The sequence below is a fragment of the Myxocyprinus asiaticus genome, chromosome 42 (assembly GCF_019703515.2).
Source record: "Myxocyprinus asiaticus isolate MX2 ecotype Aquarium Trade chromosome 42, UBuf_Myxa_2, whole genome shotgun sequence".
Taxonomy (NCBI): domain Eukaryota; kingdom Metazoa; phylum Chordata; class Actinopteri; order Cypriniformes; family Catostomidae; genus Myxocyprinus; species Myxocyprinus asiaticus.
The window spans coordinates 10,928,072-10,943,532 of record NC_059385.1 but is presented as its reverse complement, the minus strand read 5'-3'; the positions used below and the strand labels follow the sequence as shown (position 1 = coordinate 10,943,532).

The window sequence follows — 15,461 nt, the reverse complement described above, 5'->3', positions numbered from 1 at the left end:
ACACAAGTTTTAACAGAAGAATTAATGTAAGTACTTTTATAAGCTTCACATTTCTGCCTTAAAACCATCCTTGGCCCCATTAACTTCCATTGTAAGTGCCTCACTGTAACCTCAATTTTTGCTTCTTTTAAAGAAAAGGAGTGAAGAGTCTAGATTAATTTTTGTGGTAAAGCCACAAATGTGGTCGATTGGGCATAATTTGTATAGAACCATACAAATATATTTTATATAGAAAAATACTCCTTTGAGTATAGTCTATTATATTAACCAAGATTAATGCTATAATATATATATATTATATATACACACACACATATATATAATTTATATTATATATATAAATTATATATATGTGTATATACTCTTTATCAAAATTAATGTACTGAATTGAAAAACTCTAAAGATGCATTTACAGTCACTTGGAAATTAACTGGATAATACCATGGTATTCTTTGCAGTACCTTGGAGTTCCACGGTATAACCATCCGACACATCACTGTACCGTTGTATTGCTATTGTACTTGTTTGGAAGGGCTGGTTTGGTGCTTTTGTGAAGTCAGTTACATATGCTAAACACGTTTGGTATGTAAGTGGATGATTGTTTTAAATTAGAAATCTGGTTCAAATTTTGTTCTACATTTCTACTGTATATCTTAGTCAGAATAAGCCAATATTTCCTCACCCCATGTTGTTGTGTATTATTCTGCATTAGATGCTTTGATAAGGCATGGGGCTATTGTCATGGCTTGTTTTTACTGCTTGAGTGCCAAAGGATTTTCATCCTTTGTAAACAAAGAGTTTTGTTTTAATATACTTTACAGCCTCTTTTGTCCTTCTGCTTTTATCAGCTTAGCTGCACAGATTTATCTGGACTAGAGTGTATGCGTCTGGGGTCACCCCCCTTCTTTGTCTCCTGTATGGGGGCCCAAGAGGGGGTATAATATGAGTGTTGTGCATGTGAGTGTGCAGCTGACTGGATTATCTGACTCAGGGTCTTTCAGCTGTCACTCATTTAATGGTTTTTGCTGGTTTCTCATGGGAAAAGTGCACAGTTACACCAAGTCACCTGTTTCTCATTAATCTACTGTTAAATTTAAATTCTTTGACAAATTGATTTAATTTCCATCTAAAAATTGTGAAATGGTAAAGTAATATTCAGAGTTAAATAGAAGATTGACAGCATTTGTGGCAGTGTTGATTACCACAAAAAATAATTTCAACTAATCTCACCTTTTCTTAAAAAAAAAAAAAAAAAAAAAAGAAAATCTCTTGCAGTGAGGCACTTACAATGGAAGTGAATGCAGCCAGGCTATAAACGTTACAGTTTCAATAGTAAAGCCACAAGATGTACACAATATGGGTGTTAATATGATTTTAATGTGATAAAATTGCTTACTAACCTTTTCTGTGTAAAGTTTCATCCAATTCTACAACTTCATTGCCATAACAACATAACACCACAAAACCTGTAATCACAGTAATTAAGTAGTCAGCTGCAAAAATGATGATTTAAACAACTTTACAGCTCAAAAATTACACAGGTTTTAACAGTAGATTTCATGTAAGTGCTTTTATAAAATATAAGGTTCACATTTGTGCCTATAAACCCTCCAAAAATTGGTCCCATTTACTTCCATTTTAAGTGCCTTACTGTAACCTCAATTTCTGATTTTTTTAAGAAGAAAAAGGGATGAGCGAAAAAAGAGGGATGAGTTGGAATTATTTTTTGGGGTAATCGATGTGCCACAAATGCCGTTGATTGAGCTTAACTTGTATTAAACCCGGAACATTCCTTTAATCCACAGCTATTAATTATGAAAAAAAATAATAATTACAAAAATTCAACACAGAAAATCTGCATTTACTTATTGTGCATTTATTTGTTTGTGCTAAAAGGTAACACATGCTGTGTCAAAATAGAAAATTCAGAACACAAATAATCTTTGAATATAAATATTTTAAATCTTTTTTACAGGATAAAAAGCTCCTTTAACTTGGCAAAAGCAAATCAATACAAAAACCTACAAAAATTCATCAACCATAACAAAAGTACAAAGACATGTCACCAAAAACTGACATCACATTTTTTTCAAAATTGCAGAGTGCATGCAAATGTGTTTAAAACAGAAAATGTTCATTTTCTCACAGCTCATAGTCTTCTGTGCACTTGAAGAATGTGAAACAGGACATACTGCTTTGTAAATCTAGTGTAATGTGAAATGACATTATGACTCAAGGTTGAAAACACATAATGAAAGACACTTGCATGTACAGACTATAGTCAAATCTCTCTCTCGTTCAATGGAGAAAAACACCACCCTGGTCATAACCAGTTCAGCCATCTAATATATGTACATACTATTGCACAAACCATTATTTCACTCAACATGATGCTTTGCAGGTAAAATGAATCTTGAGCACTAAACATTATCAACTCATACTACTGAAAAAGCTTTCAGCCTAAAGGCTTAATGCAAGGTAGTTAAGGCTATACAAAATGCCAGCAATCCCTTAGGGGAAGAAAGAGGAATGTTGTCTTCCAATGAAATATTGACCATATTTCACCACAGGTTCAAAGTTAGGATATAGGAGAAAAAAAAAATCTTTAGAGTTCAGTGTCGTTGACCTGAGTTTCATTACAATTTGAGGTTGAAAAAAGTGACAAATAATTAATATTATTTGCTGAAATAAGCACATTTTCATAAAACCCTCCAACCATTCCTTAACAGTCTTTGTTGTATTTCTGTACACAAACCCAGAGATACTAAACACAAGTACAAATTATTGTGGTTATAGTCGGCAGTGACAGCTTTGTTTCATAGAAAATTTATTTGTGTGGTAAAAGCAGTTGGCTCAGCTGCTACATGTCACTTAACTAAAAGTGTGTTGAACGTGTTGATGCATGTGAATTTGACTTTAAGTGTCAACTTGCCTTTGCCTATGTTAGCTAAAGTCAGTGTTCAGAGCATGTTCTCTAAAAGCCTTCACTCCAGCTAGGTATGCGTGCACATTTACAACAAATAACTCCCTGCGGGGTTGACAATAAATCCGGTTTCCATGTCACGTTGGAAGCCCAACTGTCCAAACTGTGAGCATTGTTGGTGAGATAATATTACTGCATTCATCTGACATAACATTTTCTAAAAGTTCAGCAAGTATGACGAGGCCATAAAGTCTCATCATCAGCACAGGGTTTTGAGAGCCCCTGAGGCGCAGAGCAGAGTTTGCATATGGTACGGAGTTGGAGACTCCACCTCCACCGCAGGCTCTGGCCTGAAGGGTGGCAATGGGAAGCTGAAAGGTGGCACCTTCTTCTTTAAAATCTGCCCAATGCCCATAGAAGGGAACTTGCTCCGGTGCTGAGGGCTGTCGGGCTCCTCGCTACCCCCACTGCTGGGTGGACTGCTGCTGGAATCTGAGGAGCTTGGCCAGTCTGTAGTGGAAGGACTTTTCTTGGGCTGGGGTTTGACAATAAGAACAGGCGGACTGGGGATCGTGGCCTTCTTCAAGTATGAGCTATCGGGCTGGAAGGCCGACACATGTCGTGGGGGAGAGAGTGCACCATTGGTCAGCTTGTACCATGGAGATGGAGGAGCTTCTTTGGTTAGTTCCTTGCTTGCAGAAGCCCAAGAATGGGCACCAAGGGATGAAGGTGGACGAGCAGGGATGTTGACAACTTTTGGGGAATCTTTGGAGCCGTCTTTCTGGGGTGGCTGGGTCTCGGGCTGATGACGGGCTTGTTGTGGAGTGTTTGGAAACAGGGGGTGGATCTCCAGGTATTCCAGAGAGGAGGAGGTGATACAACCACCACGTCCGGAGTAAACATCTTTAAGACCCCCGGTCACAGCTTTTAGAAGACCTGAAAGAGACAAAGGAAGAGTTTAATTCAAAACAGATCTCTTTATTTGTAATCACAATGACTCATATGATATACTGTAAGATAACAATATGAACTTGATAGGTAAAGTTTGTCAAGACAAATGTTGATGTTGACTTGATAAAGACTAGTTTGAATGTTTAAAATAGTTTTAAAAGTTTGAAGTTTAATGGTTATACAGACATTACAGTAAGACAACTAACTGACAGCAAGATCAGCTGTACGAAGGGGTAAAAAGACAAAGCACACTATTCCAGAACAGTCTGAAGCTCAGTCTGCTGAGTTTGGTGGATGCAAGTATGTGGATGCTTAAACGCTCTAGGAGGAGTTAATGTTAGAAATGTTGGTCTTGTTTAGGGACTACACAAAGTTGCTTAACTTCATAAAGCCAAATTAATAAAATAGGCCCTGTTCGCCCTCAGTTCTCAGGAACATCCGTTTAAAGAGAGGCACTCCTTGTCTGGCTATAGACAGAAGCTTTTGTTATTTGTTTAATAAAGATGTGCCAGCATTTTTAAAGGCTTAACCCTTTGTACCACCCATTACACAGGCAAACAGAAGTGGACATGCATGAGATGATTTTGGCCTTCTAAAGAAAACTGTTCCACATGTTATTGTGAGTTTAAGGAACTATCATGTATCTGCAGACCTAAATACTTGTATTGTGGTATGCCTTGGTAAACAGAAAGCAAAATAGAATAGAAGTGTGGAATAAGTACATTTTTCATTGATCTTGAACATGTGTAATCTTTTTACGTGATAACCCGAACAGACCTGGAGGGTTTTCATTTGTCACTTTTTGAATCATTGTCAACCCATCTGGCATGACAGTTTTGGAATGATCCCTCAGGTGACAGCAATTATCTAAAAGCTGCCTTAAACACAGAGCAATAATAATAAAAAAACAGCTGAATTTCTTCTATTAATTTCTACTATGTTCTATGACAGGTAACAGTCTTCATGTTCTGAACATGTAATCGTGGCTGAGATCACATATTAACCCAGCCGGTTTGGCTAAATATATGCCCGTGTTGTTTTTAGTACAACAAACCTCACATGCTCACCTGTTTTGTGTTTCTTCTCTTTGGTAGGGCCTTTGCTCACAGCAAGATAGACAGGTGTCTGCTTGGGTGGAATCGTGATCTTCTCAATGTGCTTCCTCCATTGGGTCTGAAAGAGTTCACTCTTTTTCTCCTTCTCCATACTGTACTGTTTCTCCTGTGAGAGTTTGAAAGTGAGTTAATCTTCACACGCTAATCTGTTACAGTAAACACATCTAAAGTCCCAAGAACATAACTGAAGCGCTTCTACTGTATGTAGGATGTCAGTGGTTTCCACACATTTTGTCTAATGAATTCCAATGACATTTCCAGTTGTTAAAGAATACTGGATAAGATTATTTAGAAATAATTTAACATTTGTATGGCAGGTGCCAATTGGTACATATACAGATAGCGCCCCTGACCCCTAAAACATACCCTATACTCCTTCGAGAGTCTCTTCATCTTGTTGTTGAGGAGGAAGTAAACAGCCAGTGTGTGACAAGCTTTGTTTGTGAGCACTGCACTAAGCACCTCGCTGTGCTTGTAGCCCATTCGCTCAGTCATGTGTAGCAGGACCGTATGGTTGATCTCCTCAATGTGGATCCTGAGAGTTAAAAAAAAGACATTTTAGGCCCATTATTAGCCAAAAGAACAGACAAAATTAAAGCTTGGCTTTGGTCTACATGAAAATTAGACTGACCTATTCAAGTAAGGGACTCCAGTGTGAGGGTTGCCCAACTGCAGCCATGAATCAGCCATCACTTGGTGGATGTTGGGTCTCTTATCAGGGTCGGGCTCTAAAAGTCTCTTTAACAGACTGACAGCAGCTGTGAACAAAAGACATTCACCCAAAAATGAAAATTCTGTCATTATTTACTCATCCTCATACTGTTCCAAACCCTTATGACTCTCTCGCTTCTGTGGAACACATAAGATGTTTAGCTTTAGTAATCATTCACTTTTATTGCATGGGGAAATGTTTTTTTAAATACAATGAAAGTGAATGAGGATAAACATCTTTTGTGTTCCACGGAAGGAAGAAAGCCCTACAGGTTTGGAACATGAGGGTGTTCTACTTTTATCTGCTTTAAAAAGCAAAATCAAAATCAAAAGTACTGCTGATTTAGACCACTTTACTGCAGGAAAACAAGACTGCCTCATTTTCTTTTGGTGCTACACTATTTAATAGGAGAAAAACACCATGACATGATCAGATGAGTCCAGTTGACCAACCATTGGCCTCTCTCCTACCTCTTGCATAAGTCAAGGGATGAGTGAATAGCTCTACGTCCTTGAGACAATAAATACTTGCATTATATAATGGGGCTAATCTCATTTCAACGCAGTATCATTCTGTGATGACATATCATGACTATGATTTAGATGGGGATGTAAATCATCCATTATTGAGCTTGGTCACGTACATGTCATGGAAAAAGGCTTGGAGATTGGGATTAAACAGAATGTTGACCAAATTAATTCCTACATATTTATCTGGAATTCTGCTTGCATCTTTATGCCCATTGAAAGAGTAAACACTGTAGAAAATTACAAAAATGGTGATGAAATCAGAACAAAGAAAATCCTAGCTTAAAATACTACTGTGTTTAAAAAAAACAAGTTGCCACTTTTCTGGCATGCTTGCAGTAAACTGTTTATGAGCAAACAGCTATTCAACAGAAAATGTTGTGTATGAGTTTTTGCAGTCTGCTCATTGCTTGTTGTAATTACAAATACATAAATAAAGTATTTAAGTCAAATTTGTATGTTGAAGCATCATCACACAATGGTTACAATCTATGTGGTGTAACCACAGTAGTAAACGCCATAATGATGAGTTGTGTTATACGATTTATAATTTGATAAAACTTCACTTTTTATACTCTCACAAACATCTTTCCATATGATAGAAACAATTTTGGACACATATTGGCACCTGGACATAGTCTTCCATGGAATACAGGTTTCATTTGACTGAAAAACCACTGCAGCTATGCAAATAGCGTAATAGAGGTTATAAAAGTGGATCATTATACCATTAGTCTCCTGAGGACTGTTTTATTAGATTTAGATTTCATATCCAGAGATTTCAAACACAGTGGGCACAAGACCCTCACAATGCTTTCAATTTAGCTTCAGACCCCATTTGAGACAAAGATGGCATTGATGTTGGAGCATGCTGCCTATTAGAACGTAATTGGCAGAAGGACTAAGGCTTAATTTTGGCATTTACAAATTGCTTTTATTGTTGATTGTTCTTGACCCTTGCAGTCATGAAGAAGTATAGGTCTCTGCAGAACAAAAACATGTGTTTCGCAATCAGTGGGCATTTTCAAACCGGGATGGGTGTTTTTTAACTATCCAATGAAAGTAGGGAATCTCTATGTATTAGGCAAATCAAGTAAAGCTTTTGAAAAACACCCATCCCTGTTTGAAAACACCCACTCATTGGGAAATGCCCATTTTTGTTCTGCAGAGACACCAGTCTTATTACAAAGATCTTTTACAAATCTCATAGTGTGATATGGTTCTGTTAATACCTGATGAGATAGATGGAGGTAGAGGGTTCATATCTTTGTCCACCATTCTCTGATGCAGGGCTTTCAGACTAAATGGCTCCACGGTGAATGGTAGGGTACCAGTGAGCATGGCGTACATGTTGACTCCTCTACAACAAAAAACACAAAGCTAATGAATGAAAAGCTCATGATTTTGAAATAATTTCATTATAACAAAACAAAGGCTTAGAAGGGACTACAAGTTATGCAAACTTACATTGACCAGACATCCACTTTGGGACCGTACTTCTTCCTTGAAAGAAGCTCAGGAGCGGCGTATGCCGGGCTGCCACACTGTGTGCTGAAGGGATCAGTGTATCCTAGAATTCCAGCACAGTTACTCAGCCCAAAATCTGGAGAGGGTAACAGAGAGAGGTTAAGATAAGATAATGGTTGTTGTGTGCACTACTGAATAGAGGGATTGACTTTAAATACTTTCCCACCGAGAGAGGTGCAAAATGGTTTATGGTTGTCCAACGCTAACCCGTCTGTCACACACAGCTGCTAAATAAAAGCAATGCCTTTGACGGCCACCTCACAAAGAAGTGTCAGGTTGCTTGGTTTAAATGAGATACTGATTGCTTTATCAATCCTCACCACATGCTCGAAGAGAACATTTATATGTAACTTCACTGAGGCTATAAGGACTCAATGTGACTTCATGTTGTTCTTTGAATAGGCCTGTCAGGAGCATTTCAATTTAAAAGCCTTGCATACTGTAGACTGATTACGATGCTTACCGATCAGCTTTATGTTGTCCTGTTCATCCAAGAGAAGATTTTCAATCTTCAAGTCTCTGTGTAAAATAGAAAGAGAAATATATGAATAATCTAAATAGTCACAATAGTCCTTGCATCTCAATTCATATACACAGATTATTGCTTTTATACCATGGGCCACATGGGAACGTTTTACAGATCATTGTGCTATGCAATAGGTAATCTAATCGTATATAAATCATCTACATATGGCATCTTAGTTCTTATGGCATACAAAATGAATTCAATATTGTTTGTTCCTTTGGGAGCTCGCATTTACATGAAAATCTCAGTGAACTCAGATAAAGCTCTCTATTGATGACATCGAATCCAGCGGGGTTATACAACTTCATTTCCCACCTGTGAACAACTCCTGCCCTGTGTAGGTGCTCCACTGCCATGACTAGATGGCGTACGTATTTCTGTGCTTCTCTCTCATCCAGTCTTTTCATTTCATAAATGTGGTTCATTAGGTTTCCACCAGGGCAGAGCTCCATGACGAGGTAGTAGCTGTTTTTCGTCTCAAGGATGTCCAGCAGTTGGGTTATATTTGGGTGACGGATCATTTGCTGGATCTGTCCTTCACGACGCAAGTTCTTTGTGACGTAAGAGTCCTTTTTGGCCTTCCTCTTATCAATCACTTTTACCGCCACCTAGGAAAAGACAAGGAGAGATAGATTTAGGGGACTGAGTGCATCGGAACAAAGTCAAGCTTTCAGACATGACAGGAGTGCTTAGTGGTCTCCTTGTAAAGGAGAATGAATGAAATTTGAGGTTGTATATCTGAAATTTAGTCAGTGTGAACAACAAACTTTTCGAACAGCCCTGAAGAGGTGAGGTGGGGCCACATTAAGCCAGACTGGACTCACACATTTGCTTTCCCCATGACGTCCCATGTCTCCAAGATAGGATGGCCATGAGATCCAATGAAGGAGATTGTGGGGGAGGGGTACGGACAAATGACTGAGGTTCAAAAATCTCCAGTTAAAGAAATAGCCTCCAAATGGTTTGTTAATGTCACCCATTTGTCACCAAGATTCCGTAAACCACTAATGCTGTATAAACACTCAAACACAGCTCTGTCCCTTCCAAACAACACATGTTCACAGACACAAGGTACACTTTTTATATTCCATATATTTATATGGTAATAAGCTAATTTATGGTTAATTAATGAATCATTTTATTGTGCTATTTAAAATTAAGGTGGTGGTTGGTACATTTATTAAACAAGGTTTCTTTGTTTGAATGTAAAGTCTTTGTGTATGCTGTAACAAAAGCCTGGTGCTATTTGTTCCACCCTTGATCACAGTGTCCGCACAGCATGACCTGAGGAGGGTTCAAGGGGTGAACTGCCATGCTACCACAAATCATCGAGCACAAAAAGACAATGTCGAGCAAACCGGTCAAACATGGCCAATTCAGCAGATAATTAGATCAATTACTCCAACAAAAGGCACACGTTGAAGGAGGTACCGCGAAAGGGGGCTGAATCACCTCCAGTGGCGAATACCCCCAAAAAAACCTGAAATGCTAATCCAACAATACTGGTTCTTAACCGTCGTGTTTCGGCAGCATTGTTGATGAGGGCGATTGCTGGTCGATGGTTAAGGGGGGATGGGGACCCCCAGAGCTTCAGACTAATGTGTTGTTTTTCTCTTACAGGCAGACAAAGGGTGAAAGTGGGTTAGATATGCCACAACATACTTGGGGAAGCATGTGCTTTCACCCACTGACCATGAGCCCCGCCCCACCCTAACTGTTTTTTCTAGGTGATGTCAAAGAGCCAGAGTGTAGCAGGAGATGAGAGAAGCACGAGGCAGCCTTGCTTTTCTTTGTGATTGCTAGCGTTTGCATCATTGCCCGGGAAAGACCTCTTCTCCTTCCCACAGCAACAGTGAAAGGGGCAAAGAGGCTGAACAAATCCCTGATATGCTAAGAAGGAATTTCAGGTCACCCTTTCAAAGTCCAAGCAACTTGTTTTTTAAATATGCAAATAGATTGTGCCCAATAGGACGTTAGACAAAAGGAAGATAGTGGACAGTAATAAAGAAAATCACGCCCCAATAGCTGACAGAGAAAGAGTCATTTACAAAAAACACACAAATCATTTTACTGTATTGTATTATATTATATTATATTATTTTTTTTATTATTTAAAAAAAAAAAAAAAACACTACACTACTTTTAACTAAGTAAAGCACATATCAAGTATAGATGATCTGCTGTCATCTAGCAATAAAAAAACAATTTAATGAAGAAATATTTAATTGTGAAAAGCTGCAAGCGCTTTCTCTGGGGTAATCGGAGATTAATACAGACACCTGAATGTAAACAGGCTCAAGGATTGACTCAGTTACCTAATTTAATCTATGTGTGATTTACAGGGGAGTATGAGACCAGTGAGAAACACTTTAATTTATGTGATCAGAGGATGCTGCTTTTCTTAGCAGCCACCAAAACAAACTATCGTATCAAATCAAATCAAATCACTTTATTGGCACACAGCCATATACACAAGTGCAATGGTGTGTGAAATTCTTGGGTGCAGTTCTGATCAACATAGCAGTATGTGTATTTCTCTATTTCTCTCTGTACATATCTATGAATGTGTATATAGTATATATACTGTATGTGTGTAATATATATATATATGTGTGTGTAAAATATATACACATATATATATTTTCAGGACCCTGTTATTTAATATATATATATATATATATATAAATATAATATATACACACACTGTATATATAGTATATATACTGTATGTATGTATATGTATATATTATATAATAAAATATAATAAAGTCCTTTAATATTAATATTTGAACATGTTTTACCAAACGTTTCTCTGTTATTTTCAACTTCAACTTAACATTGATAATAAATATTTCACTCATTTGGACTGAGTTGCAGCCTGTTGATGGAAAGGGAAGAGACTATACTTTCAGTGCATAACAAATACAAAAGAGTACTGAAGTCTATGGTCTCTGGCTGGATTTGGTAAAATCAATACAGATTTCAATTATGTATATAATTAAGCTATCAAATATGAAAATGGACCTCGCCATTGTCATATTTAGACAGTGATATATGCAACAGACTGAATTTTCATTGGTCTTTTCAACTTCAAATCAACATTGTTACTGTACAGCCTGTTATTATAAAGGTAAAGGTTAGAAAATAACAAGTACAATAGAGTATTTAAGTCTGTGGCCTCGGCTGCATTTGGCCAAATCAATTTAGACTTGATTTATGCCAATTGTTTACTTATTATAATTCAGAGTTTCAAATATGACAATAGACCACACAATGTTCCTCCTCATCTCAGCGATGTATAAAACAGGTTGTTGTACACCAGCCGTAAATGTCACCAAGCAGCCATTTCTTACATTATTTAGTTGTCAGGTAACATTATGTTTTAAAAGTAGTCTCTTCTCACCTTCTCCCCCGTGGTCGCGTGAAGCCCCTCGCGCACTTTGGCGAACGATCCCTCTCCCAACTTCCTTCCGATCAGGTAATTTCCAACTCTCTTCGTGTGATAAAAGTTTCGCAGGATATCTGCAGGAGGACCGCTGCCTAGAGATGAGGGAGGGATGTTTTCCGTGCCTACAGAAGTCGGGGCTTTCATCCCAAAAATTCTGCCGTTGTCCAGCCCCATGTCTGTGCCAGCGTCGGGCATCCCTGCGCCTGTTGAATTAAACCTGTTGTCCACAGTCTGAATCTAGAGTTACCACGGATCTCTCCAGCGTATTAAGAGCTCTGTGAGAATGGGACATCTGAATCCCTGTCCCTTCTGTTACTTAATTCAAAAGACGTAACGGAATTCGACGCACGCACGCGCCACCTGTTCGCCTCAGCTGACAGTGAATGCGCAAACGACTAATTCAACACTGAGTTTAATAGTTTTACGTAACTATTGTATTAATCGCAGGACACTTAATAGAGCCACTCTATTTTAATCTAGAAAGAAATAGTCAAAGGATCTTATCATTAAGAGTCCTGTTTGATAAAGTCGGACCTCGCAAGCGTTCAGTTTCTCTCGGTACATGAACGTGTAAATGACTCCGTCTGTCGAGTCTCTCTCATATGTTGTTTGAAGTTTGTTTCCCGGCACGGGGTGGGGGCGTTTCTTATTTGCTAGAAAATCCCTTCTCAGTCACCGAGTTAAAATCTAATCCAATCAACGGCTGTGTCGGGGGCAGAGGCTCCGCCCTAGCTCGAGTTGTATGATTAGCCACGCCTCTCGCCCATGCTTGCCTTCTAGACAACAAAGAGCATGTTGCTGAGATTCGTCGTGATTCTTGATATCTATCAGCTTTCCCCGGTGATGGTTTGCGTAGATCGCTTTTGGCTGACCTATTGGACGCCACAAAATAATCTATTGATTATTCATGCAGATGAGATGACATTGAAAGAAACAACATTGTGATGCACAGGTCTGTTTTATGTAGTGATGTCATTCATTTGTTGGAGAGCACATTTATAAAAAAAAAAAAAAAAAAAAGCGACGGGCTGATTAATCGCATTAGATACAAATGAGAAAAATGAGTGTATCTCGATACAATTATTATTTTGGGTACTGCTAGTGTAATTTAATTAAATGTCAATATTAATATAATTCATGAAACAAACATGTTATATATCCTGCAAAATAATACTATAATTATCAGCGTTTTTATTTTATTATTATTTTACATTTTCATAAAATAAATAAAACCCATACACTGCACTCAACCTATTCGTTCATCAAATCTCATTCATGGCTAGTCTGACATGATTAACACCTTCAAAACAATGGAAGGTTGGAATTTTTTTTTTTGTTTTTGTTTTTTTTTGTTTTTTTTTGTAATACACAATATCTATTACGTCACCACACCCCGACTAGCCGGCAATTTGTTTACATTACAATGCAGTCGGGAGACATGCGCTGTGTAAAGAAATTAGGGCGTATAGGTCTATGGTGCCGTCTAGCGGTAATATTACGTAGCGCAACTGTACTACACCGCCTTTACAGAACGCATTCATACAAAGCCATCACCTTCCATTAGCCGTCTAGGGATGTGACTTGAGAGAGAGCAGAATTCTCTGCTCATTTTGTCCAACCTGTTTTGCATGCATGAGGTATAAAACGTTTTAATGAAAATGTCAGAAAATTGTAGGCCTATGTTTCTTATCCTAACTATCTCATTGGCTGGCATGCCTGTTTGCACAGAACCCCCGGTAAATATGACTGTGTCATGCCGAAAGAGACATGTCTTCTTTATTGGTACATTCTGTCGTATTCATTCATTTTAGTTCCATCTTCCCCTAATCGGAATTATTTTCACGGATGTGTGAGCACGTTAAAAAAGCAGCCCTAAACGATACGATATGCATTGACACACTGTTGGACAAAATGTTATATATTTCTTCTGCTGTCTGCTCTCCTTTGGTGAGTCGGCAACATATGCGCAACGTAATAAACAAGTCTGGCTTCTAGACAATAAACAGGTTAACACCCACATTCCACATACTGTAGTTCATAATATTCTACACAACACGCGGGATGGAAATATCCAGTGGACCTAATTTTACAATAATAACGATACCAATGTTAATGTAACATTTTTGTAATGACTCTTATTTTGCAACATGTTTACAGCTGAACACTTTCTTTTTGTCTCGATCAGTGCCCTTTCTGCAGCGGTTTTCAACAAAAGAACCTTTGATGTAAGAGAAATGCCTTTACAATGTGTCTTTAGGCCTTATTATGTATTCACAATAATACACTATTTAAAGTAGATTCAGACAATTCATTTAAACTTATTTTAATTGTACATTATTAAAGGATTATTCCGGGTTCAATCAAACTAAGCTCAGTCAGCATTTGTGGCATATTGTTGATTACAAAAAATAATTTCAACTCAATTTCAACGAGGTTACAGTGAGGCACTTACAATGAAAGTGAATGGGGCCAATTTTAGGAGGGTTTGAAGCAGAAATGTGAAGCTTATAATTTTATAAAAGCACTTGCATTAATTCTGCTGTTAAAAGTTCTGTATGATTTGAGCTGTAAAGTTGCTTAAATGGTCATTTTTACGGTTGTTTTAGGGTTTGCAGCATTTAGTCGTCATGGTAACAAAATTGTAAAATTATATAAAAAGATGTAGCTTTACACAGAAAAGGTTAGAGGCATATTGTTTATGTCTTGTTGGCCCCATTCACTTTCATTGCAAGTGCCTCACTGTACCGAGATTGTTTTTGTATTTTTTAAAGAAAAGAAGGGAAGAGTCTAAATGAATTTTTATTACATTTTTGTGGTAATCAACATCATGCCACAAATGCTGTAGATTGAGCTCAACTTGTTTTGAACTCTCAATTTGTTAAATCTGCATAAATAATAGTCATAGTCACTATAAAAGTAATATTGCTGATTAACACACACACACACATATATATATATATATATATAATAATTATTATTATTTATTTATTTATTTATTTTTTATCAATCAAGATGGTAGAATAAATTGATTATCCTGCAGGGAAACTTAGGCCATGTACACACTAATACTTTTTCGGTTGAATTTTTTTACATTTTATTTCCTATTATGATCATTTTCCAAATTATGTGTTTATTTTGAAAGTCTCAGTGTTTTGTGTAGGAAAATGTCATTCCCCATGGTATGGATCAGTTCCAAGGTTGTTTGTTAAATTCATGGTCCAGGACAACATTTCAATGTGTTGTTCCCCTGATTTTGACATTGTTCTGTTCTTTACTTTCAGTAACTTTTCATTTAGTTGTGTGTGGGCTGATGAACTGAAATCATGATCTATCATGATCAATTCTTTGTTTTAAATAACTTTTTTTATTTCAGAGTTTTCTTTTATTTCTCATGCAGAATTCAATTTTGGCCACATGATGGCCCTGTTGCCTTGGTCCCTAAGAAATGTCAGCTTTTTATGAAACGTCTGTGTGTCTTGTGTAATATAAACAGCAGCTTTTGTCACTCCAGCATGGGGGTGTCTGTGTCTAACACACTGACTATATAGTGGAATAGTGGAATTTTTGTGTGTAGTTGTTGATTAAACATGGTTAAAGTGAAGCTGTTTGTGTGACACTGTATAAGTCTTTGTTTCAGTGAGTGTTTGTCACTTAAAAAAAAAAAAAAAAACTTGTGTCAGTTGAGATTTATTTGTTTTTTATTTGTACATAATTGGATAAATGGATGGCAGA

General features: G+C 37.4%; 1 protein-coding gene across 1 annotated transcript; it reads right to left on the bottom strand.

Moving 5' to 3' along the window:
• Positions 1-1,855: 1,855 nt before the first annotated feature.
• LOC127432713 (hormonally up-regulated neu tumor-associated kinase homolog A-like) lies at positions 1,856-12,364 on the bottom strand. The gene is made up of 9 exons (XM_051684074.1): positions 11,685-12,364; positions 8,597-8,889; positions 8,219-8,274; positions 7,696-7,831; positions 7,461-7,588; positions 5,621-5,747; positions 5,356-5,524; positions 4,942-5,095; positions 1,856-3,859 (listed from the first exon to the last, which is right to left on the bottom strand). The coding sequence occupies exons 1-9, from the start codon at positions 11,922-11,924 to the stop codon at positions 3,183-3,185; spliced, it is 1,980 nt and encodes a 659-aa protein (XP_051540034.1). The 5' UTR covers positions 11,925-12,364; the 3' UTR covers positions 1,856-3,182.
• Between the last annotated feature and the right edge of the window lie 3,097 nt (positions 12,365-15,461).